Source organism: Camelina sativa, chromosome 13 (assembly GCF_030686135.1).
Source record: "Camelina sativa cultivar CO46 ecotype springtype chromosome 13, ASM3068613v1".
In the NCBI taxonomy this organism is placed as follows: Eukaryota; Viridiplantae; Streptophyta; class Magnoliopsida; order Brassicales; family Brassicaceae; genus Camelina; species Camelina sativa.
Genome location: NC_141892.1, coordinates 23,630,720 through 23,653,464, shown reverse-complemented (window position 1 = coordinate 23,653,464; position 22,745 = coordinate 23,630,720). Strand labels below are relative to the sequence as shown.

Genomic DNA, 22,745 nt, shown 5'->3' with positions numbered 1-22,745 from the left:
GGTCGCCACCCCCTACCACCCTCAAACAAGCGGCCAAGTTGAGATCTCTAACCGGGAGATTAAGAGCATTTTGCAAAAAACAGTGAACACAACAAGGAAGGATTGGTCTCAGAAGCTAGATGAGGCTCTATGGGCTTATAGAACCGCCTACAAAACACCCCTGGGGACTACACCATTTCACTTGGTGTATGGTAAGGCGTGTCACCTTCCTGTTGAGCTAGAGTACAAGGCTGCTTGGGCAGTGAAAATGCTGAAATTTGACACTAAGAGCGCCCATGAAAGGAGGAAGATGCAACTGCATGAGCTAGAGGAGATTAGGCACCTCGCCTATGAAAACTCAAAACTCTACAAGGAGCGTACCAAAGCCTACCATGACAAGCGGATCCTCACTAGGACCTTTGCTCCTAATGATCAAGTCTTGTTGTTCAACTCTAGGCTGAAACTGTTTCCCGGAAAGCTAAGATCACGATGGTCCGGACCCTTCACCATCAAGGAGATTAGACCATATGGGGCTGTTGTGTTGCTGGACACAAAAGGAGGAGAATTTGTGGTGAATGGACAGAGGCTGAAGTCGTATCTTGCTGTCTCTGAGCATGCAAGGGGTGAGACCGTCGCCCTAGGCGATCCTCCTACTGCCTAAGGAGCTTTCGAGTCAGGCTAATGACTTAAAACAAGCACTGGGTGGGAGGCAACCCACCAAGTATATATTGCTGAGTTTTTCTTTTTCTTTTTAGGATTTGTTTCTTCTTGTCTCGGTCTCTTTTTGGCTTATTTTCACACCGGAGACGGTGTGAAGTAAGTCCGGGGGAGGGTCACCTATGACATTTGTTTTCTTTATTTTTCTTTTTATTGAGTCAGTTTGTCATGTGAGTCAAACCAAAACTTGTGGGAATTAGGACCGAAATCTGTGATGTTTTAAACAATTTGTGAGTTTGACCGTTTTTCCTAGTGACCATTGTTGCAGAACTAAGAGTACAGAGACGAGCTAATACCTCTTCACATTCGGACCCTTCTCCTGGCCAGAAAAGCTTCATCCCATTAAGGTTTCACCGGAAAGACTTAGACTCTACTTTATTGGAACCTAACCGGATTTAAATTCTTCTCATTTTGGGCATTAGGATAGGGAACGTGTCACATATTCAGGACTTCTTATTCATTTTGCCAATCTTGCTGATCCTGAATAGCTAGCTCATTTTAAGTTAGTACCCACCCCGAGCCTAACCTCCTTTCAAACCACTTGCACTTGTATTTTTGTTTTCTCATTCTGTGCAGCTATGTGCAAAACGGTCGGGGAGAGCAGGACTGACACAATCTCTAACTCACTCTTGCTGGAGAACCAAAGAGGAAAGAGCCGGACGGACAGAGCACGTGCTCCAACCCAGCGAGCACCTGCTCCGAAATTATATACATCCGAGTCCGCGAGTTGTTTTGAGCAGAGAGAGAGCCTAGGATACGGTCCGCATGCTCCAGGGGCAATATCAGAAGAAGATCCCCCATCATCCTTCATACATCAAAAAAAAAAAAAAAAAAAAAAAAAAAAAAAAAAACGTTTAAGGATGATGGAAAGGGACCAGAGCTAGTGTTACACACCCCCGAGCATGCGTTGTACCCTGAGGAGAAAAGAGAGGCTGAGTTTGAGAAGATAAGAAGAGGAGAGTGATTAGAGGTTGTGGACATCAATGAGTCCACTCTCCCTTACCATTTTGTGCGATATCCTGCATCTCTTTCGAAGTAATGGTAACCCCTAAACACTCTATAGCTCCACCATTAAAACAGCCTTCTATCTACCAAGCCTCGATTTCACTAGCTTAATGCCCTTAATGAGAAGCTCACGCCAATTTTAATTGAATGTAAAGAGTCTTTGTCTGGAAAGTGATCTTTTTCTGGATTTGATTGCCAATTATGGTTCTAGTTTTGGAGATGTTTGCTGGAGAAGTTTTTGGTGAGAATCGGTATAGCTTGTTCTAACACATGTGGTCTGCAGGTCATGGTCTACTCACGGTTTCTGAGATTTTTGCGAGTTCCCACCTTGACTCTCTTGGCGCTTGGTTTGAGTTTGTTTGAGGACAAACAAAGATCTAAGTCCGGGGGAGTTGATATGTTACGGTTTTGACTCACTTTGACCCCGTTTATTTGATAGTTTTGTAGTTGTTTGAGTCCTTTTCAGGTTATAATAAGAGGCTAGGAAGCTAAAAGCAAGGATTGGAACAGCAGGAGAAATCGGAGCAGAAAGGAGTTGAATTGGAGCAGAAAAGCTGATTTTAGACCCAGGAGCACATGCTCCCGATTTCCGAGCACATGCTCCCAACTCTACGGTTTCATGACGACACGTGGCAAGCATCTAGGCGCCGATTCCCTGCCTAATTCCCCTTATTTTAGGCGATCCTTTGTGAGAGAAAGAAGGCTGAGATCGCTTTTTAATAGGGAGATTTGAATTTGGAATCTTTCCTTATTTTTTTCTACTTGTATGCTATTTAACCTAGGGTTTTAGGGGGGAGATACTTACCTTTTTCTTTTGGTTTTTGGGGGAGCGACATTTTGTGAGGGAGAGGAAGAGCGGCTACGTTAGAGAAGCGATTCTGAACCCTTGTGATTTTTATATTTTTATGCTATTGAATTTCTCATCTATGTTGGCTATTCATTTCTCTATGTCTGAGTAATTTTCTTTGCTAGATTAGGGGTTTCAAAAGGGGTTTCATGGGTTAGCAACAGAACACAAATAAGGTTTTATATAATCGATTGTCTTCACTATTGTTAGACTTAATGCTTAGGTTGATTTGATCACCCAATCTATGATTCTAGGTTTATCTATTCATCAAAAGTGTAATAGGTTGCTAGAAAAGACATTAGTGGGCAAATTATCCTAGACCTGCGAAAGTTGATGTGTAGGTGATTTGTGAACTTATCATTCCTGTTCTTTAATGCTTGTCTGCGATTCTGGGCTCAAACGACAGTTTAGGGTTTATGGACCGCCGAGCATGTGCTCCGGATGTCTGAGCACGTGCTCCGCGTTTCCGCACAGAATCGATCAGATAGAGTTATTGATACCACAACAGTGGATCAGTTTATATTTATGTTTGAGTTCTAGACTGGTACTTAATCTATGCCCTGAATAGTTGTCTAGTTGCTATCTCTGAAATTCCCGAGAATTACCCCTGATCTAGTGTTTTGCTTATTGCCTTTTTTATACCGTTTTAATCGTGTTACTGTTACCAAACAAACCCAACTTTGAATTGTCTTAGCTTGAAATTGAACCAATAGAACCATAGAGTAAAACTTGGTCTTCGTGGGATTTGACCCCTAAGTACTACTTCTTTGCTGTGCACTTGCAGGACATTAGTGGGGAAATTATCCTAGACCTGCGAAAGTTGATGTGTAGGTGATTTGTGAACTTATCATTCCTGTTCTTTAATGCTTGTCTGTGATTCTGGGCTCAAACGACAGTTTAGGGTTTATGGACCGCCGAGCATGTGCTCCGGATGTCTGACCACTTGCTCCGTGTTTCCGCACAGAATCGATCAGATAGAGTTATTGATACCACGACAGTGGATCAGTTTATATTTATGTTTGAGTTCTAGACTAGTACTTAATCTATGCCCTGAACAGTTGTTTAGTTGCTATCTGATGAAACCATGGACGGCTCAACCGAACCACACGGACCTGAGGAGCAGCTTGAACCTGAGGAAGCATCGGAGGACCAGCTTGAACCAGAGGAAGCACCAGAGGAGCAGGTTGTACCAGCGGAAGAAGCGGAGGAAGCATTGATCGTCCCGGCGGGTCCTATAACAAGGTCACGGTCCAAGAGGTTCAACCAAGCCATCAATGCAATACTTAAGGAGTTGGATAAGAAGCTAGAAGACGTGACTCAAACCACATTCACCATGCTCACAGCTCAAGGTGCTCGGTAAAGGGTAAAGTGTTGCTTTGGTGCTCTTTTTCCCTTAGTCAAGTTTTGTCCCATTGGGTTTTCTTGACAAGGTTTTTAATGAGGCCTAAGTAACATTTTTAGATCCCCTTTGCCAGCCCAATTCGTGGTCCAAAGCCCATTACAAAGCTTTGGCCCATTTTCTATCTCTTTCTCATTCAAACTTTGCATTTAATGTTTTGTCATTTCCTAGACATATTGCATGAGCTTGAACTTGAACTTGCAAGGTTGTCTAGGGTTTTCTCTTCTCTATTTCGTCCCCCTCTTCTCCTATTTAAAGACCATGTATCTCTTCTTTGTAAACCATCAAACATTTTAATCAAAAACTTCTTTCTACTTGTTTGATCTGAGGAGTGTGTAATATCTTCTCAACTTGTTTATTTCTTAGTGTGTCATATCTAAGATATATCCAAGCCTGTAGTCTAAGAGACTTTCACCTCTCTTGGAAGTACATCTCAATTCCCCTTCAAATCCGCTGCATTCCACCTATTTCACCTTCATCGCCATTCATCTCTCCATTCCGCTGCATCTTCAATCCATTGATCATCATCAATCCGTTTGTTTATCTTCAAGACCTTGCAAGTGTGTTCTTGGGAGCAGATTCCTTTCCAGGAGTTTATCATGTGGTATCAGAGCAACCGCTCTGCAATCAGGTTTTGAATTCCAATCGTCACTTTTCTCTTATTTTCAGATCTGTCGCTTCATCTTACAAGAGTTTTATAAAATGTTTTACTCGTCCAAAAATTACGAAATCAATTGAGTTTGGATCGACTTTGAGTCTAGTATTTTTGAAAATTGATTTGAGAATTTTTGGATTCGTTTTCATAATTTTCCCAGATCTGTTTTCGTTTACGTGTTTTTAGAACTATTTACTGGTGGATCTTTGTTTTTTTCTTTTCAGGAACCATGGTAACATCAGAAGAGGAAGAGTCATCAACTTCTAGCTTGGAAAAGAAGATACTTAAGTATGTCATGACCATGCTTGATGCAAGATTTGGCGCTCTTAACTTGAATCAAACCAACCGGGGAGTTAATCAGCATCAACGGCCGAACCAGGAGGAACCAAGACCTAACGACGAGACTAGGGAGTACTAGAGCCACGGTTCTTCACACAGCAGTCAGCGGAGACATCGACGAGAACGTCCAGTGCCAAGAGATCCTTTGGGAGGCCTCAAGTGCAAGATCCCTGCCTTTCACGGAACCAGCAACCCGGATACCTACTTGGAGTGGGAACAGAAAATCGAATTAGTCTTTGTTTGTCAAGAAATCACCAAGGTTAACAAGGTTAAACTTGCTGCTACCGAGTTCTACGACTATGCTCTAAGTTGGTGGGATCAGCTTGCTACCAGCCGCAGACGTACCGGATACTATCATCGAGACATGGAACCAGCTGAAAACCGTCATGCGTAGGAGGTTTGTGCCGAGTTACTATCATCGTGATCTTCATCAGCGTTTGAGGAATTTGGTTCAAGGAAACAGGTCAGTTGAAGAGTACTTCAAGGAAATGGAAACCCTGAAGCTCAGAGCCGATATTTATGAGGATGGAGAAGCTATGATGTCACGATTCATGGGAGGTCTTAACCGCGAAATCCAAGATCGTCTAGAGACCCAGAACTATGTGGAAATCGAGGAGATGCTTCACAAGGCAGTCTTGTTTGAACAGCAAATCAAGAGGAAGAACTCTCGATCCAGCTACAACATCGCTAAGACCAGCTACAACTCAGGAAAGTCAAGTTACCACAAGGAGGACAAGCCCGGCTACCAGAAGGACTACAAGCCATTCGTCAAGCCGAAACCAATAGATTCAGACCCGAAAGGTAAGGGTAAGGAGGTGATTACGAGGACAAGGGATATTTGTTGCTTTAAGTGTCAAGGACTTGGGCATTACGCAAGCGAATGTGTCAACAAAAGGATCATGGTTCTTAAAGACAACGGCGAGATTGAGTCTGCAGATGAGCGTTCGGAAAACGACTCATTGGACGAGGGTTTGGAAGCCCCAGCTAAAGGAGAGCTGCTTGTTGCGAGGAGATCGTTGAGTGTTCTAACAAAAACAGAGGAGCAAGCACAAAGGGAAAACTTGTTCCACACGCGATGTTTAGTCAAAGACAAGATATGTAGTTTGATTATTGATGGTGGTAGTTGTACTAACGTTGCAAGTAGGACTATGGTGGAGAAGCTTGGCTTAGAAGTTCTCAAGCATCCAAAACCCTATGCGCTTCAATGGGTCAATGAGAAAGGAGAGATGTCTGTCAAGAAGCAAGTCAAGGTGCCGCTTTCAATTGGTAAGTATCAGGACGAGATCATGTGTGACATACTTCTGATGGACGCTAGCCACATTCTTCTTGGACGTCCATGGCAATCAGACCGACAAGTTGTGCACGATGGCTTCACCAACCGACACACCTTTGAACACAATGGCCGCAAAACGACTCTCATTCCAATGACGCCGCATAAGGTTTATCTAGATCAGCTGAGCATGAAACAGCGAACCGCCAAACAAACTGAACCAATCGATAACAAGGGTAAGAGCAAGGTAAGTCACAATAGTTTACTATTTGTTTACAAAGAAACTCTTGCTTGTTCTACTAACCCTAAACCGGTGCTACCGAGTGAGATTGAGCTGGTTTTGCAAGATTATAAGGATGTGTTTCCAGAAGACAATCCCATTGGTTTACCATCAATCCGAGGGATCGAACATCAAATCGACTTTGTTCCAGGAGCCGCTCTACCAAACTGACCAGCTTATCGCACCAACCCAACCGAAGCCAAAGAGCTTGAAAGACAAGTGAATGAGCTGATGGACAAAGGACATATTCGAGAAAGCATGAGTCCATGTGCCGTTCCAGTGTTGTTAGTATCAAAGAAAGATGGGAGTTGGCGAATGTGTGTGGACTGCCGAGACATCAACAACATAACGGTTAAGTATCGCCATCCTATCCCTAGATTAGATGATATGCTTGATGAATTGCATGGTTCTAGCATCTTTTCTAAAATTGATCTTAAAAGTGGATATCATCAAATTCGCATGAAAGAAGGTGATGAGTGGAAAACGGCTTTTAAAACCAAACAAGGGCTTTATGAATGGTTAGTCATGCCGTTTGGGTTAACTAATGCGCCTAGCACTTTCATGAGGTTAATGAATCATGTCCTTAGGAAGCATATTGGTGATTTTGTTGTGGTATATTTTGATGACATTTTGGTTTACAGCAAATATTTAGATGATCATGTCATGCATCTTAAACTTGTTTTGGAGTTGCTTCGCAAGGAAAAGCTTTATGCGAATTATAAGAAGTGCACCTTTTGCACAGATAATCTTGTTTTCCTAGGCTTTGTTGTGAGTGTAGATGGAATCAAGGTTGATGAAGAGAAAGTCAAGGCAATCAAATATTGGCCAAGTCCTACCAATGTGAGCGAGGTGAGGAGCTTTCACGGCTTAGCAGGATTCTATAGACGGTTTGTCAAGGATTTCAGCACCATTGCCGCACCGCTTACGGAAGTCATCAAGAAGGACGTTGGTTTCAAATGGGAAGCTGCACAGGAAAACGCCTTCCAGGCCTTGAAAGAGAAGCTTACGCATTCCCCTGTTTTAATTCTTCCAAATTTTATGAAAACTTTTGAGATTGAGTGTGATGCCTCAGGGATAGGTATTGGAGCTGTTTTGATGCAGGATCATAAGCCCATAGCATTCTTCAGTGAGAAGCTGGGAGGAGCTACACTCAATTATCCGACCTACGACAAAGAGCTTTACGCTTTACGCTTTGGTCCGAGCACTACAAACGTGGCAGCACTATCTATGGCCTAAGGAGTTCGTCATTCATACTGACCACGAGTCTCTCAAACATCTAAAGGGTCAACAAAAGCTCAACAAACGTCATGGGCGGTGGGTCGAATTCATAGAAACTTTTCCATATGTGATCAAGTACAAAAAAGGTAAAGATAATGTTGTAGCTGACGCATTATCCCGCAGGTATGTTTTGCTTACTTCTTTGGATGCAAGGTTGCTAGGTTTTGAGCAAATAAAAGAATTGTATGCTAACGATTCTGATTTTAGCAAAATATTTCAATCTTGTGAGAAGTTCGCTTTTGGAAAGTATTATCGCCATGAGGGTTACTTGTTCTTTGAAAATAGACTTTGTGTGCCTTACTCTTCTTTGAGAGAATTGTTTCTAAGGGAAGCACATGGAGGAGGTCTAATGGGTCACTTTGGAGTTGCTAAGACCTATAAGGTGATGCAAGAACACTTTCACTGGCCACACATGAAAATAGATGTTGAACGCCTATGTGAGCGATGTGCTACTTGTAAACAAGCTAAGGCTAAGGTTCAATCCCACGGTTTGTATACCCCTTTACCTATTCCTTTGCATCCTTGGACTGATATATCTATGGATTTTGTGGTTGGATTGCCTAGGACTAGGGCAGGTAAGGATTCTATTTTTGTGGTGGTTGATCGCTTTTCTAAAACGGCGCATTTTATTCCATGTCATAAAACTGATGATGTATCTCATGTTGCTAGCTTGTTCTTTAGAGAAGTTGTTCGTTTGCATGGTATACCTAAAACCATAGTTTCTGACCGTGATACTAAGTTACTTAGTTATTTTTGGAAAACTTTGTGGTCTAAGTTAGGAACTAGATTGCTTTTCTCTACTACATGTCATCCGCAAACTGATGGTCAAACTGAAGTTGTCAATAGAACTCTGTCCACTTTGTTGCGTGTGCTCATTAAAAAGAACCTAAAAACTTGGGAGGATTGTTTGCCGCATGTTGAATTTGCTTATAATCATTCTATGCATTCTGCGACTAAGTTTTCTCCTTTTGAAATTGTTTATGGGTTCAACCCCACTTCTCCTTTGGATCTAATGCCTTTAACTTTGAGTGAGAGATCAAGTCTTGATGGCAAGAAAAAGGCCGAATTAGTCAAACAGGTTCATAAAAAGGCTAAGGAGAATCTGGAGGCCCGGACAAAGCTGTATGAGAAGTATGCGAACAAAGGGCGTAAAGAGGTCATCTTCAATGAGGGTGATCAAGTGTGGGTTCATCTTAGGAAGGAGCGTTTCCCGGAGGAGCGAGCATCCAAACTAATGCCGAGGATTGATGGACCATTCACAGTGCTTAAAAGGATCAACAACAATGCCTACCAACTCGACCTCCAAGGTAAGTACAAAGTTAGTGGCAGTTTCAACGTTTCTGATCTTCTTCCTTATTGTGCATATAATTCGGATTTGAGGTCAAATCCTTTTCAAGTGGGAGAGGATGATGAAACCATGGACGGCTCAACCGAACCACACGGACCTGAGGAGCAGCTTGAACCTGAGGAAGCATCGGAGGACCAGCTTGAACCAGAGGAAGCACCAGAGGAGCAGCTTGTACCAGCGGAAGAAGCGGAGGAAGCATTGATCGTCCCGGTGGGTCCTATAACAAGGTCACGGTCCAAGAGGTTCAACCAAGCCATCAATGCAATACTTAAGGAGTTGGACAAGAAGCTAGAAGACGTGACTCAAACCACATTCACCATGCTCACAGCTCAAGGTGCTCGGTAAAGGGTAAAGTGTTGCTTTGGTGCTCTTTTTCCCTTAGTCAAGTTTTGTCCCATTGGGTTTTCTTGACAAGGTTTTTAATGAGGCCTAAGTAACATTTTTAGATCCTCTTTGCCAGCCCAATTCGTGGTCCAAAGCCCATTACAAAGCTTTGGCCCATTTTCTATCTCTTTCTCATTCAAACTTTGCATTTAATGTTTTGTCATTTCCTAGACATATTGCATGAGCTTGAACTTGAACTTGCAAGGTTGTCTAGGGTTTTCTCTTCTCTATTTCGTCCCCCTCTTCTCCTATTTAAAGACCATGTATCTCTTCTTTGTAAACCATCAAACATTTTAATCAAAAACTTCTTTCTACTTGTTTGATCTGAGGAGTGTGTAATATCTTCTCAACTTGTTTATTTCTTAGTGTGTCATATCTAAGATATATCCAAGCCTGTAGTCTAAGAGACTTTCACCTCTCTTGGAAGTACATCTCAATTCCCCTTCAAATCCGCTGCATTCCACCTATTTCACCTTCATCGTCATTCATCTCTCCATTCCGCTGCATTTTCAATCCATTGATCATCATCAATCCGTCTGTTTATCTTCAAGACCTTGCAAGTGTGTTCTTGGGAGCAGATTCCTTGCCAGGAGTCTATCACTATCTCTGAAATTCCCGAGAATTACCCCTGATCTAGTGTTTTGCTTATTGCCTTTTTTATACCGTTTTAATCGCGTTACTGTTACCAAATAAACCCAACTTTGAATTGTCTTAGCTTGAAATTGAACCAATAGAACCATAGAGTAAAACTTGGTCTTCGTTGGATTCGACCCCTAAGTACTACTTCTTTGTTGTGCACTTGCAGGACATTAGTGGGCAAATTATCCTAGACCTGCGAAAGTTGATGTGTAGGTGATTTGTGAACTTATCATTCCTGTTCTTTAATGCTTGTCTGCGATTCTGGGCTCAAACGACAGTTTAGGGTTTATGGACCGCCGAGCATGTGCTCCGGATGTCTGAGCACGTGCTCCGCGTTTCCGCACAGAATCGATCAGATAGAGTTATTGATACCACGACAGTGGATCAGTTTATATTTATGTTTGAGTTCTAGACCGGTACTTAATCTATGCCCTGAATAGTTGTTTAGTTGCTATCTCTGAAATTCCCGAGAATTACCCATGATCTAGTGTTTTGCTTATTGCCTTTTTTATACCATTTTAATCGCGTTACTGTTACCAAACAAACCCAACTTTGAATTGTCTTAGCTTGAAATTGAACCAATAGAACCATAGAGTAAAACTTGGTCTTCGTGGGATTCGACCCCTAAGTACTACTTCTTTGCTGTGCACTTGCAGTAGGAAAATAGGGTTTAAAACTCTGTGTATCAACGACATTTCTGCTAATAATGCACTTCTTGTCGTCTAATAACCACACTCTGAACCCTTTAACTCCATCTGGATAGCCTGTAAAAACTCCCTTCTTTGCCCTGGCTTCTAGCTTTCCCTCATTTGAATGAACATAAGCCAAACAACCGAACCTCCTTAAACCATCCAAAGAAGGCATCACGGAAGTCCATAACTCCTCAGGGACCTTGAAGTCAATTACTGATGAGGGTGATCGGTTTATCAAGTAAACCGCAATAGACGCAGCTTCTGCCCAGAATCTCTGACCGAGACCACTCTCACTTAACATACTTCGAACCTTGTTCATAATGGTTCTGTTAAGTCTCTCTGCTACTCCATTTTGTTGTAGAGTATAGGTGCACGTCCTGTGTCTGACCACACCTTCATCCTTGTAGAAGCGATCAAACTGTTGATTGCAGAATTCGAGACCATTTTCTGTACGAAGCTTCTTTACTTTCCTTTTCTGTTTGAGTCTCCACCATTTTCTTCCAGTCTACAAAACTCATGAAAGCCTCATCCTTGGATCTCAAGAAGTAAATCCAAACTTTCCTAGAGTAGTCATCCGTAAAGGAGATGAAATACTGACATCTTCCTAAACTCATCGGTACAATAGGAGAACCCCATAGATCAGAATGCACGTAGTCCAGTTTTTCTTTAGTGACATGTTGAGCTGAGCCAAAACTCACCTTGTGAGTCTTACCGAAAACACAGTCTTCACAGAAGTCAACTCCCGAAACCTTACTGTCCTTGAAACAACCTCTCTTGGCAAGAACCTGAAGTCCCTTCTGACCGATGTATCCTAGTCGACTGTGCCACAACAGACTCTGTTCATCAGCATGAGCAGAGTCAGTAAGCTTTTATGACTCTGCAACATGAGCTTCTGCGTGTTTAGCAACTCCATCTAGAATGTAAAGCGTCTGACGCCTTGTGCCCATCATGAAGACCGTACAACCTTTCACTACTTTGGGGACACCATTTCCTCCTTTGAACTCACATCCTTTCAACTCCAAAGTACCAAGAGATATTAAATTCCGAGAAATGTCAGGCATGAACCTCACATCATGCAAGACAAACGTCGTACCATCCGAGTTCTGAAAACCTGATCGACCCAATACCTTTTACCTCACACTAAGTATTGTTTACCATTCGGACCTTTCCATTTGACAACTCATTCAACTCCATGAATAAGTCCCTCTTTGAAGTCATGTGAAAAGAACACGCCGAATCCAAAATCCACTCGTCTTGACTGATCTCTCTCGTAGCCAAGGTTACCTCTGATGCTACTAAACCTAGTAAATCCTGAGCATCATCCTTAACCATTGCTGCCTCACTTTGTTTTTGTGACTGAGTGTTCTTTCCCTTGTTTCTTTCTAACCACTTGTAGCATTGCTTCTTGAAGTGGCCCTCCTTTCCACACACCCAACAGATCTTCTTACCACCATCTCTGGATTTGGATCTTTGCCCATTCTTGTTATTGTTCTATTGAGTGTTCCTGTTCTTTGATCTCCCTTTGACGAAATGAGCTTCAGAGATATTCTTTAAACCACTGCTATCCCGAAGCTCCATCTCCTTTGATCTAGCAGCACTCGCAACCTCTTCAAACTTGATTCCTTCTCTCCCATATCTCAATGTCTCCTTGAGCAGCTCATATCTCGCTGCAAGAGAACTAAGTAACAGAACCGCCTGAACCTCATCTGGAACCTCTATATCTAGATGACTGAGATCAGTTATCAACATCAAGAACTCATCAATATTCTCGTCTAAAGTCTTAGACTCTTGCATCTTAAAGTTGTAAACCTTAAGCTGAAGATAAACCCTATTTGGAAGAGTCTTTACCATAAACAGACGCTCTGATGTAGACCAGGTCTCTGCGGCTGTAGCACACTTTTCGATCTTCCTCAACACTTTGTCTCCAACATTCAAGAAAATCACATGCTTCGCCTTGTCACAACTATCGAGTCTTGTAGCCTCATCCTCAATCAGCTTCTTCTTCTTTCCTGGATCTGACTCTTCCGCTTCTAACAACACTGGAGGTGTATGCTCTGATAAAACATCCTTCAATCCCACGACGCTTAGATGCGCAAACATCCTCGTTCTCCAAAGTGAGAAATCTCCAGATCCATCGAACAACGCGACTTCCAATTTCGCACTCATCTTAGATCTTGATTCGCCTTAGCCGTAACGTGGCTCTGATACCAATTTGTGAAACCTAATCTAAGAACTTGAGATTAGAACAAACACGAATCGAATCGAACACAAAGAAAGAACAAAGAAAGAAACGAATCGACACAGGAGATTTAACGAGTTCAGGCTTCGATGTGAAGCCCTATGTCTCGCCGGCGTCGGTACACCGGAATCCACTATACTCAGCTCAAACTCGAGCTTAAACGTCGACAGTTACAAGCACTCAGATCTCTCTGTCTCTTTCTTACTTCTCTCTCTCACTCTACAATATGAAAACGATAAAGATGAAGAAGATGAGCTTAGACACTTAAGAGTCGTCTAACAAACCCTCACACGTGCAAGCGTGTGACCAATGAGAGAGCTGAGCATGTCGTCTCAATAGCGGACGATCAAGTCTAAACCAGACTCGATTGAACCAACCGGTTCACAGCTTAACCAGCTTCTAGAAACCTTCTGATACACCCAGAGTGTTTCCAACACTTGGTTAATTCCACATTAACCTTATGATCTTTAGACTACAGCCTTCAGCTTTGGTGTTATGGTTTTGGAGATGAAAAGCGGTGAAAGAAACAAGAATTTCGAAGCTGAGGGACTTCCAGCTTTTGTAAGCTTCTTTCTTGATAACATTTTATTTATCTTCTCAATTTCTAAAAAGATAACTCATAAAGAGCATCTTCTTTTTTTTTTTTTTTTTTTTTTGAATAAAATGTAAAATTTATTCGAAAAAACTTTGTTACTTCAAGTGCAGCGTTTGTTGAAGTAAATGAATTACATATTACATACTAAAGATATTAGCTTAGGGAGAGGGGTATCTTGAGGCAAGCCATGTCACCAGGCAGTCCTGAAATCGCCCATCTCCTTGTTCTTGGATAGAAAGTAACCGGTTTCTGATTTGGAGGTCAAGTCTTCGGGCAAGTTGAGCAGAAGGAATAGCGGGTGTCCCATTTCGTCGATTGTTGCGTTCTATCCACACTGAGTGGACTGTAAGCTGAAAGCTATATCGAAGTAGAAAAAGTTTGTCCTGACCCAGTGATGTATCCATGAGCAGCGGTATGAGATGAGTCCATGAGTTTGTGTAGCGCGTCAGAAGCAACTTTGAGCTGAGACCCGACCAGACCTCCCTCGAGTAATGACAGGTAAAGAACAAGTGGTCCCTAGTTTCCATGGTGTGATTGCAGAAGATGCATCTTCTTTTTATTCAGGCATGGAAGAAATTGATCGAAGGAGAGCCTAAGAGTATAATCGATCCTTACTTAAATGAAAACCCGAGAAACGAAATCATAAAGTTAATTCAGATTGGTTTGTTGTGTGTACAAGAGAATGCAGCAAAGAGACCAACCATGAACTCTGTAATAGTTTGGCTTGCAAGAGACGGTACTTTGACAATACCTAAACCTACAGAAGCTGCTTTCGTCACTCTCCCTCTCTCAGTGAAACCAGCACATATATCCATGAATAACCTTAAAGACAAAGATCCGTTTTCAGTGGACGATGTCTCGATTACAGTGTTGTATCCTCGGTGAATCTTCCATTTTTTCTTCTGACCTCATATACATATACATATACATTTTGCAACAGATACAAGAGACATAGTTCTTATGAACTTGTTTGTGGGTGGTTTACTCGGATAATTCGGTTCAGTTTGGTTATTTCGGTACTGAAATTTTGTTACCGAATAATAACCGGATCTAGTTCAGTTTGATTCGGATTGGTTTGTGATTCAAGTACATAATATTTTTTTTTTTTAATTCATCAAATTAAATATTTAGTATGTATTTTAATCAAAGATACAAGTTGTAATAAAGAATTTCAGTTAATATATGGATTAAAATTCGGTTCTTCTATTGTAATATTTTTGACCCCCAAATTAGATTGGGTCAATTAGTTGAATAATTTCGTTTTGGTTTTGATTCGGTCGTTTCTCGGATTGAAGTTTGATCATGTCGGTTCGTTATACCCACTCAAGATTAGGACAAAAGATTCATGTTTAAAGTTTTAATTGAAATAGTAAAAATTAAATTTGTTTGTAACAAATAAATCAAAGAATTGAATGAATGAATGAATTCATCTATACAAATAAAGAATGAAGAATGTTCTCTCTTAACATAACAGAAAACTAGAAAAGCTTGCTTGCGAATTCATTGGCCTTAACTTGAGAAAGGTTCGATCTCTTCGAGAGATCTCTCAGTTCGGATAAGCTTCTCCCTAGCTTCACCGCTACTCTTGTCTCGTACACTTGTCCGTTCTCTTTCTTCTCTGTCGAATTCATCGTTTCTTCTAACAGAGAGAAAAATCCAGCTGAGTTTCTATACATTTCAAACACCATTCCCACTTGACCACCATGCTCCAAAGTGTTGACAACCGCAGCCAAAGAAGCACATGTCATCGCCACGATTCCAGCTAATCCGGAATCTTGACCGATAAAAACAGAGCTCACTGCCGAAACTCCGGTTAAAACTGGTCCAGAGATAGCCAAGAACCGGTTTAGCTTCAACGCCACGTTACCTAATCTCTCATACTCTTCTGCGTCTCTGTTCTTCACCACATGAGCAACTTCTCTCATCTCCGCCTCGAGCTCTTGACTCCATCCATTCGCAAGACCGGTTTTAGGGCTTTTACGTTTATTTTCAGGCCACCAACTCGCCGGTTTAAACTCTTCCGGAAACTTCTCGAGCATTGTTCCGATCAGAGGAAGAGGGTAAGCTTTATCTAGTGACAACACTCTCTTTATCGCTTCCTTCACATCTTCTTCCGTAATCTTCTCGTTCTCTCTTAGAAACATTTCGATTTCGACTCTCAACCTCTTGAACAGCCTCGTCGCGTTCCTCTGTTCTTCAGTAAGCTGTGACGGTTGAATCTTGCTCATCAAGGCAGCGAAACCCGTAGCAGATGTCAACAACACCGTTGAAGCTATCTTCACAGCGGTCACAGAATCTACACCGTGAGCATTAACCGAGGCCATCCCGGCCATCAAAACGGCTGTAAGAGTGATCATGTTGACAGAATTGAGCAATAGAGAGTTCCAATTATTGCGTTGATCTCCAATGTTCTTATGCATCTCAATCCTATCCATAACTTCTTCAAGAACCGCAGTGAGACGCGCCCTTTGGATAGCATCAGAGCCTCTCCTCTGTTTCAACGAAAGAGGAAGACTTTCCACAAACTCAAAGCTCGGTTCATTAACCGATAAAGTCTGTTTCTTTACCGGTATTTTCGGAACCACGTTAAATGTCGGTAGTTTTGGTATGGAGACTGCAGCTTTAGGTCTCGAACAAGAAGAAGAAGAAGACGAAAGAACTAATCTTGAAACCTGTAATGAAGCCATTATAAGTGTTTACAAAGATATAGCAGCAGTATGGATGATTCTTGATTGGTTTTGGTTACGTTGGTTTTAAAAGTCTCTCAAAGGAGCCTTTGTGATTGTGTTTGATGAATGAATGAATGAAGAGAGTATGTAATGTGTGTGGTATATATAAGTTTTAGATGATTGGCATAAAACAAAGCAAGAAAATTAAAGGAATTGAATTGACCAAAGAGAGAAATTTTTGACCAAAGACCAAACACAATTAATGAATTTATTAGGCTTTGATTGTTTCTCTTGTGGCGGTTTTGGTCTAACCGTAAAGCCTCCCAATTTTACCCGCCATCCTCGTAGAACAAGTCTTAATTACTCTTAAACCGAACCGGTTTGTTTTGGTTTAGTTTGGTTTATTAATTTGAGATATAACCGGTTTGGTTATTGTTTTGTAGATGAGATTTTGGTTCAAATTGCTTTTAGACACAAACACAGGAAACACACTAATCAATCAATCATAAAAGAAAAATCCAAAAAATGGGATCTTCACCGAAGAAGACGACTCTGCAGCGTTACTTGTCACAGCTTCAACAACATCCTTTAAGAACAAAGGTTCGAGCTTTGTTTTGTCTCTTGTTCATTGTGATTTGGATTTGATTAATTGGGAAGCAACTGATGTAGTTTCGTTTCTTTAGTGTATCATCGATTGAGTGACGATGATGTTGTTTTTTTAATTGAAAGTTTGTGTTTTTAACCTAACCCAGTTTTGATAATCCGGTTGTGTGAGAGAGAGTATCATTGTGATTTTAAAATAGCTCGTTGACTTTTTTTTTAATAGATAGCTGGAAATTTATGTGAATGATTCTATGTTTTTTTTTTTTAATGAATTTGGAGTCAATTTGTTTGTGATTTGTTAGGCAATTACTGCTGGAGTGTTGTCTGGGGTTAGTGATGTTGTATCTCAGAAACTCTCTGGCATACAGAAGATTCAGCTCAGAAGGGTTCTTCTCAAAGTGGTAAAGCTTGAATCTTTCTCTCTTGTAGAATCTCCCCAAGTTCAAGCTTCATTTGATAGCGTTTTCGAATGATAGTTTCAAGATTGATTTTTGTTAAATTGTTTACGGCTTGACAGATATTTGCGGGTGGTTTTCTCGGACCAGCGGGGCATTTCTTTCATACATATCTAGATAAGGTTTTTAAAGGGAAGAAAGACACAAAGACTGTGGCAAAGAAGGTAGAATGTCATATGATAAAGATTGGTTTATGCTAAATGGTCTGTTTGAATGTATAAAGTTTTTGGTAGGTAATTGTGGAACAACTGACATTGTCACCACTGAACCATTTGCTTTTCATGATCTATTATGGAGTAGTCATCGAAAGTATGTTCCTCCGTTTCTAAAACCCTTAAAAGTTGTGGATGGTATTAAGAGCTCTTACTAACAGTCCTGCAATGTTGAGTTAAACAGGAACTCCCTGGAACCTTGTTAGAGAAAGAATCAAGAAGACATACCCGACTGTCCAGCTTACAGCATGGACGGTAAGAGAGAGATATCAGTTTAGTTCATGTCCTTGTTTATGAGAGTTTGATCCACAACCAGATTTTTTGAATGATTGATTCTATGATGTCAATCACAGTTTTTCCCGGTGGTGGGATGGATTAACTACAAGTATGTGCCACTTCACTTCCGGGTCATCTTGCACAGCATCGTCGCATTCTTTTGGTAAGACAATGATTCATTTGCTGCTGCTTCCCCCACAATGTTTTCATTCTTCTTGTTGTTACTCAGTTGAAACTTCTTCGTAATCTCAGCATTCTTCTTCTTTTTTTGTTTCCAGGGCCATTTTCTTGACCCTGCGAGCGAGGTCAGTGACAACACTGGCTTTGGCAAAGGCTAAGTGATTAAGCTCAATCCTTGGAATCATCATAATCTCTTTGTACTCTGTAAGTTAAAGCAAATCAAAACAGCTGAAACCAAATAAGAATCTGTGTTATGATGATACCATTCTAGGATAGCAATATGTTTAAATTATTACAACCATTTTCAGATTTTTTGTCTAAAACACATTCACAAACATCATATAAAAAAAGGGTATTAAAGAAGAGATCTTGTTTAAGCAGCTTTGGCAAATCCAACTCTTGCTTTCCCGTAATCAAACACAGTGTGATATGGTCCCATGAAGATATCACCCAAGATCCTGCAATTTTGCACAAAGTTTTAAGTAAAGCAAGTTGAGTGTTTTTGGTTAGTGTAGAATAGATTTGTAGATGATAGTTACCAGAGAGGTCCACGAGGTGGAGGAATATCCATGGCTGTGAAACCGCTAGTGCACTGAGTCTCAACTCCTTCCCCAATCTTGAATATATACTGATTGATAAAAAAAGAAGATGCATAAGACTTATGATGATGATATTGGTAAGCTAAAATATAAGGAGAAACTGATGAGAGTAGTTACATCTTGAGGAGAGAGATCAAAGGTTCTGCCACCAATTGTGAATGAGACTATAGGCATAGACGAAACCTTCTCACAGTCCACTGCTGATTGTTGGTTCTGAGTTGGTATATGGTCACAGAGCTAAAAAAAATTTTAGAGAGATTAGAGCTTTAAACATGTTTAATGTCCAAAAAAGGCTTTCAATACACTCTCGAAACTCACCTCAGCAGCATAAGCGAGTATGCGTTCTTGTGTTTGATTTTGAGTCAATTCACTCTCCATCCACACGGCTGCCATTTGACAGGCACTGCACATTGCTTGGTTTAGAAGACCTGAAGCTCCATCATCTACAACGGACTGAATCCCCATACTGCAGATAAATATGAAGCAGCTTTTAAGTTTGATGTCTGACATATCTTTCTGCCTGGATTATGTCAGTACTACTAACCTCACACTGTCTGTACCGTCAAAAGCGCAGACTCCAATTTGTGAGCATACTTTCTTCGGATCCTCCTGCATGTCAAATGATGTAAAATTCAAGATTGTACTGCTAATATATAGGTAAGTGTGAATTTGTAATGAACAGTGATTTCAACCTGAGCTAGAAGAGAATTCAACATGGTCTTTCCGTATTGATCCACCACGGCCTTGCATTCACGACTTACGATTCCTTGTGCTCCAATCGCATGATTGATCATCGTGATGACAGTCTAAACAAGGAAAAATGCAGAACTAGTCAGCATGTTTCAGGTTATAAACAGTGTACAATCTAACACAAGTGATATCTTTCTCACCGATGGACCCGTGAGTAGAGAAGTTCCAGAATCAGCAATAGCAGAACACCCTTTAGCACAATATCCTGAATAACATAGAAACTTAGATGTCAAAATATATATCTAAAGGACTCATTCATGTTGAAACTAGAACATCTCAAAAGCTTACGTACCAGTTGGTTTGCCAGCAATTTGGAGATCACCCATGTCGAATTGCCAGTATCCTTTATGTGTCACAGGGACATAAGTATGCTCTCCTTTGAAGTGCTTTGGGTCAACTCCACCGAAAACAATCTCACCACCTTCTGGATCTTGCGGGTTACGGTTAAGCCAGAACGAAAAAATTGGTTCCTTAACCAAACCTTTTTCCACCATGTTATACCTATACACATCATACAATCTCATCATTCATAATTCATATTGCACAACTGAAAAAAAGAAAGAGAGTGTTTTCATACCAAACCGGAGTTGAGTTTCCTACAGAAATCTCTTTGAAGCCCAAACCGAGGATACCATCAAACTTTGCCAACAAGAATGTAATACCAGGCTCACTAGTAGCCTCTATGAATTCCTGTGGTGATATATATGTAGCAGTAAGATATGAATACCAAGAAAACAGTAAACTCGTAAGAATCTACTGAGATATGTAAGCGGCTGAATCGGGGTTTACCTGCTCCTTGACAACAAGATCACCAACTTTAACATCATCATAGCTGAAGTAACCAGCAATAGCACCTGTTCCATAGCGGATAGATGCTGGTTTACCTGTATTTTCAATGATCAGAAGACGGATGCTAATTAAACCTATGCCTTTCTTGAAAAGTTATCAAGAACCATCAAAAAGTATTCGATGCATAACAAGATGAACAGAGAGAACACACCGTTCTTTCTGTAGGTTGATGACTGGCTAGCCTTGTACTTCGAGTGAAAATAACAAGCAACCTGAAAAAAAACACATTAAAGAGAGATTACAAAAGCATTTTCACAATTAGTATGCATTCTTTAAGAACAAATTAACCACTAACACGTACCGATAAGTAACATTTAGTAGATGGTATCCAGAGATTGGAGCTACCAGTATCAAAGATCACAGTGAACTTCTGAGGTGGAGTACCAATGGTAATGTCACCATAGTATTGAGCATCCAAATAGTTTTTCAGCGGAACCATATCCGCATTTGCATCGTTCAGGCGAAAATGGTCTTTGGGAAACCAAGACTCTCCTCGGTTTTTCAAAAAAAGCTGTGAAGCCAGCCTGTTGCTCCGGTCTAGTTTCCTCTTCTTCAATCCAATTCTAATAGTTCCATCACCGTTTCGCTCACACGAGGCAGTGGATATAAGAATCAAACATGAAAGCAAGAACACGAGCAAGAAGGATTGGAACCTAGTTCCCATTTTTACCTGTCATCATGAAAACAATCTCACATCAAGTCTAAAGAACACCACATATTCCTAGTTGTAACTGCTACAGAGATGAAAGACGAAACAACATATACAACATCAAGAAACGTTAAGTCGAATAATAAATATGTAGATCATAAGGATTTAACAAACTTATATGTCTATAACAAGTGAAGACTAAAGACAAATTACAGTGTAAAATTATTCATAAGGTATCCCTCAAAATTTCAAGCAAATAAAAAATGTAAAAATGAAAAACTATTGGTGCAAAAAAAAAGTCAGAGGCATAAGCCCCACACCAGAATCAAACAAACTCAGTTTCAATTCAATCATAGAATATTACTTCAAATCAAATCTTCATATAGTTCTTAAAGTGAAGAATCTAAGATAAAACCTAGAAAAATATTCCAAAAGTCAAGTAAAGAACAGAGGAAACACAAAAGTAACAACTGAAGAAGATTCACCACATTTTCTTGCTTTGCTAAAATACAATGGAACTTCTAAAAAACATAGCAACAAACAGAAATTGAAGTAAATTTTTGAGGAAAGAAAAGAAAACTGGAAAATATCAAAGAAGTAAAAGAAAGAACACTCACAGAGAAAATGTGAGTAGAGAGATTCTTAAACGTTTTAAGTTAACAAGACGAAGAAGAATGGTGTAGGGGTATATATTTATATGTAAATGACTTAAAAGAGAGAAACTCTCACGAAAAACACTAGAGAAAGCAATAATAAAGTTCAACTTTTTTAACTGTCAATGTCAATTAATTGATAATAGATTTAGTTGTTGCTTGCGAATGGAAAACTTTTTAAGTATATGAAGGTATTAAATTGAAAGTTTTAAAATGTGAGTTAGATTCATAAGCAAGCGTCACGTTTATGTAACCTTGCTTGCTTATGCATGGACCCGGACAGATCAGCAAAATCCGTTTTGTATGTTTTTAAGGACAAAAGTTCAATTTTTTTTTTTAAAAAAAAACCTTAATCTATCGACCCTTGTAGTATAACTTATTTTCATATTGACCCCAACTGTTCTCTTGAATTTATGTAGTAAGTTAATAATATTTTGCATAACATATAGTGAGTATAAAGTTGTCTTTTCAATAAGTACATAGTTATGAGTTATGACTTATATCTTGTTTAAGTTTGTTTTCAACATTAAACTCATTCTATTTGAAGTGTGCAAGGAAGAGCCTAATATGTCTCTTTTCAAAAAAAAGAACCTTATATTATATGTATTAATTTCTTTACTCAACTAAAACCTCCATTAATTAATTAGTGTAGATTTTTGTATATAAAGTATTCTATATTTTTTTTTTAATAAAAAGAAAGATAGTTTCTGTAATTTGGTACTAATGTTAAATAAAAATCTAGAAACTATGTGACAATATATTTAAAAAAATTACTAACAAAAATGTTGGAAATTTCAAAAAGGATATATATCAAACTGAATAAGAGTACCATCTTATGAAATTAAGTATAGTTTTAAACTATGCCATAAACAATGAAATTTTGCACTGTCATTTAAATTTTAATATTTATTTATCTGTCTAAAGAATTGGCATGTTATCTGTCTATGGCTCTATGCTACTATATTTATTTATTATTTGAAGTTTTTGAATGGGGTTTGTTTCGCATTAGGTACGCTTCACGTTGAACCCATGCTTGGGTCCAGCTTAGCAATATCCCCATTCTTAGACAGTAACGTCTATAAATCAACTTTGTCACCCTAATTATACCATTCCTATGTTCACCAGTAGTTAATTAGTCCATACCTTACAAATGAGTCCAGAAAAAAAAAAAGTGATATTCACAC

General features: G+C 40.0%; 2 protein-coding genes and 3 pseudogenes across 7 annotated transcripts; 3 read left to right on the top strand and 2 right to left on the bottom strand.

Moving 5' to 3' along the window:
• Positions 1 to 4,831: 4,831 nt before the first annotated feature.
• LOC104774099 (uncharacterized) lies at positions 4,832 to 9,976 on the top strand (annotated as a pseudogene).
• Positions 9,977 to 14,209: 4,233 nt separating this feature from the next.
• On the top strand, positions 14,210 to 14,551 carry LOC147929899 (cysteine-rich receptor-like protein kinase 36 pseudogene; annotated as a pseudogene).
• Positions 14,552 to 14,995: 444 nt separating this feature from the next.
• On the bottom strand, positions 14,996 to 16,468 carry LOC104737289 (putative F-box protein At4g22030 pseudogene; annotated as a pseudogene). Its single transcript, XR_015578302.1, has one exon. The product of XR_015578302.1 is annotated as a putative F-box protein At4g22030 pseudogene (transcript).
• A 213-nt stretch (positions 16,469 to 16,681) lies between these two features.
• Positions 16,682 to 18,424, top strand: LOC109124406 (peroxisomal membrane protein PMP22). 2 transcript variants are annotated; one of them, XM_010457423.2, is made up of 7 exons: positions 16,682 to 16,935; positions 17,241 to 17,339; positions 17,456 to 17,557; positions 17,627 to 17,702; positions 17,790 to 17,860; positions 17,959 to 18,044; positions 18,160 to 18,424. In XM_010457423.2, the coding sequence occupies exons 1-7, from the start codon at positions 16,861 to 16,863 to the stop codon at positions 18,221 to 18,223; spliced, it is 573 nt and encodes a 190-aa protein (XP_010455725.1). In that variant the 5' UTR covers positions 16,682 to 16,860; the 3' UTR covers positions 18,224 to 18,424. The 2 variants fall into 2 exon arrangements, with proteins under 2 accessions (XP_010455725.1, XP_087337984.1); XM_087481858.1 differs by lacking the exon at positions 17,627 to 17,702 and having other exon boundaries at positions 16,792 to 16,935.
• Positions 18,291 to 21,842, bottom strand: LOC104737288 (aspartic proteinase A3). 4 transcript variants are annotated; one of them, XM_010457424.2, is made up of 13 exons: positions 21,526 to 21,842; positions 20,561 to 20,929; positions 20,411 to 20,471; positions 20,200 to 20,294; positions 19,988 to 20,100; positions 19,703 to 19,911; positions 19,551 to 19,615; positions 19,353 to 19,466; positions 19,205 to 19,269; positions 18,979 to 19,126; positions 18,778 to 18,897; positions 18,601 to 18,689; positions 18,291 to 18,519 (listed from the first exon to the last, which is right to left on the bottom strand). In XM_010457424.2, the coding sequence occupies exons 2-13, from the start codon at positions 20,921 to 20,923 to the stop codon at positions 18,435 to 18,437; spliced, it is 1,527 nt and encodes a 508-aa protein (XP_010455726.1). In that variant the 5' UTR covers positions 20,924 to 20,929; positions 21,526 to 21,842; the 3' UTR covers positions 18,291 to 18,434. The 4 variants fall into 4 exon arrangements, with proteins under 4 accessions (XP_010455726.1, XP_010455729.1, XP_010455728.1 ...); XM_010457427.3 differs by having other exon boundaries at positions 19,205 to 19,257; XM_010457426.3 differs by having other exon boundaries at positions 21,394 to 21,574.
• Between the last annotated feature and the right edge of the window lie 903 nt (positions 21,843 to 22,745).

What these genes read in the sequence shown, in the direction of transcription:
- LOC109124406 (XM_010457423.2), top strand. Translation starts at nt 16,861, where the DNA reads ATGGGATCTTCACCGAAGAAGACGACTCTGCAGCGTTACTTGTCACAG. An exon ending in GAAGGGTTCTTCTCAAAGTG is followed by an intron (nt 17,340 to 17,455) that starts GTAAAGCTTGAA and finishes ACGGCTTGACAG; the next exon opens with ATATTTGCGGGTGGTTTTCT. An exon ending in TTATGGAGTAGTCATCGAAA is followed by an intron (nt 17,703 to 17,789) that starts GTATGTTCCTCC and finishes TGAGTTAAACAG; the next exon opens with GAACTCCCTGGAACCTTGTT.
- LOC104737288 (XM_010457424.2), bottom strand. Translation starts at nt 20,923, where the DNA reads ATGGGAACTAGGTTCCAATCCTTCTTGCTCGTGTTCTTGCTTTCATGT. An exon ending in CTCTACTCACGGGTCCATCG is followed by an intron (nt 19,467 to 19,550) that starts GTGAGAAAGATA and finishes TTCCTTGTTTAG; the next exon opens with ACTGTCATCACGATGATCAA. An exon ending in TGAATTCTCTTCTAGCTCAG is followed by an intron (nt 19,270 to 19,352) that starts GTTGAAATCACT and finishes TTTGACATGCAG; the next exon opens with GAGGATCCGAAGAAAGTATG.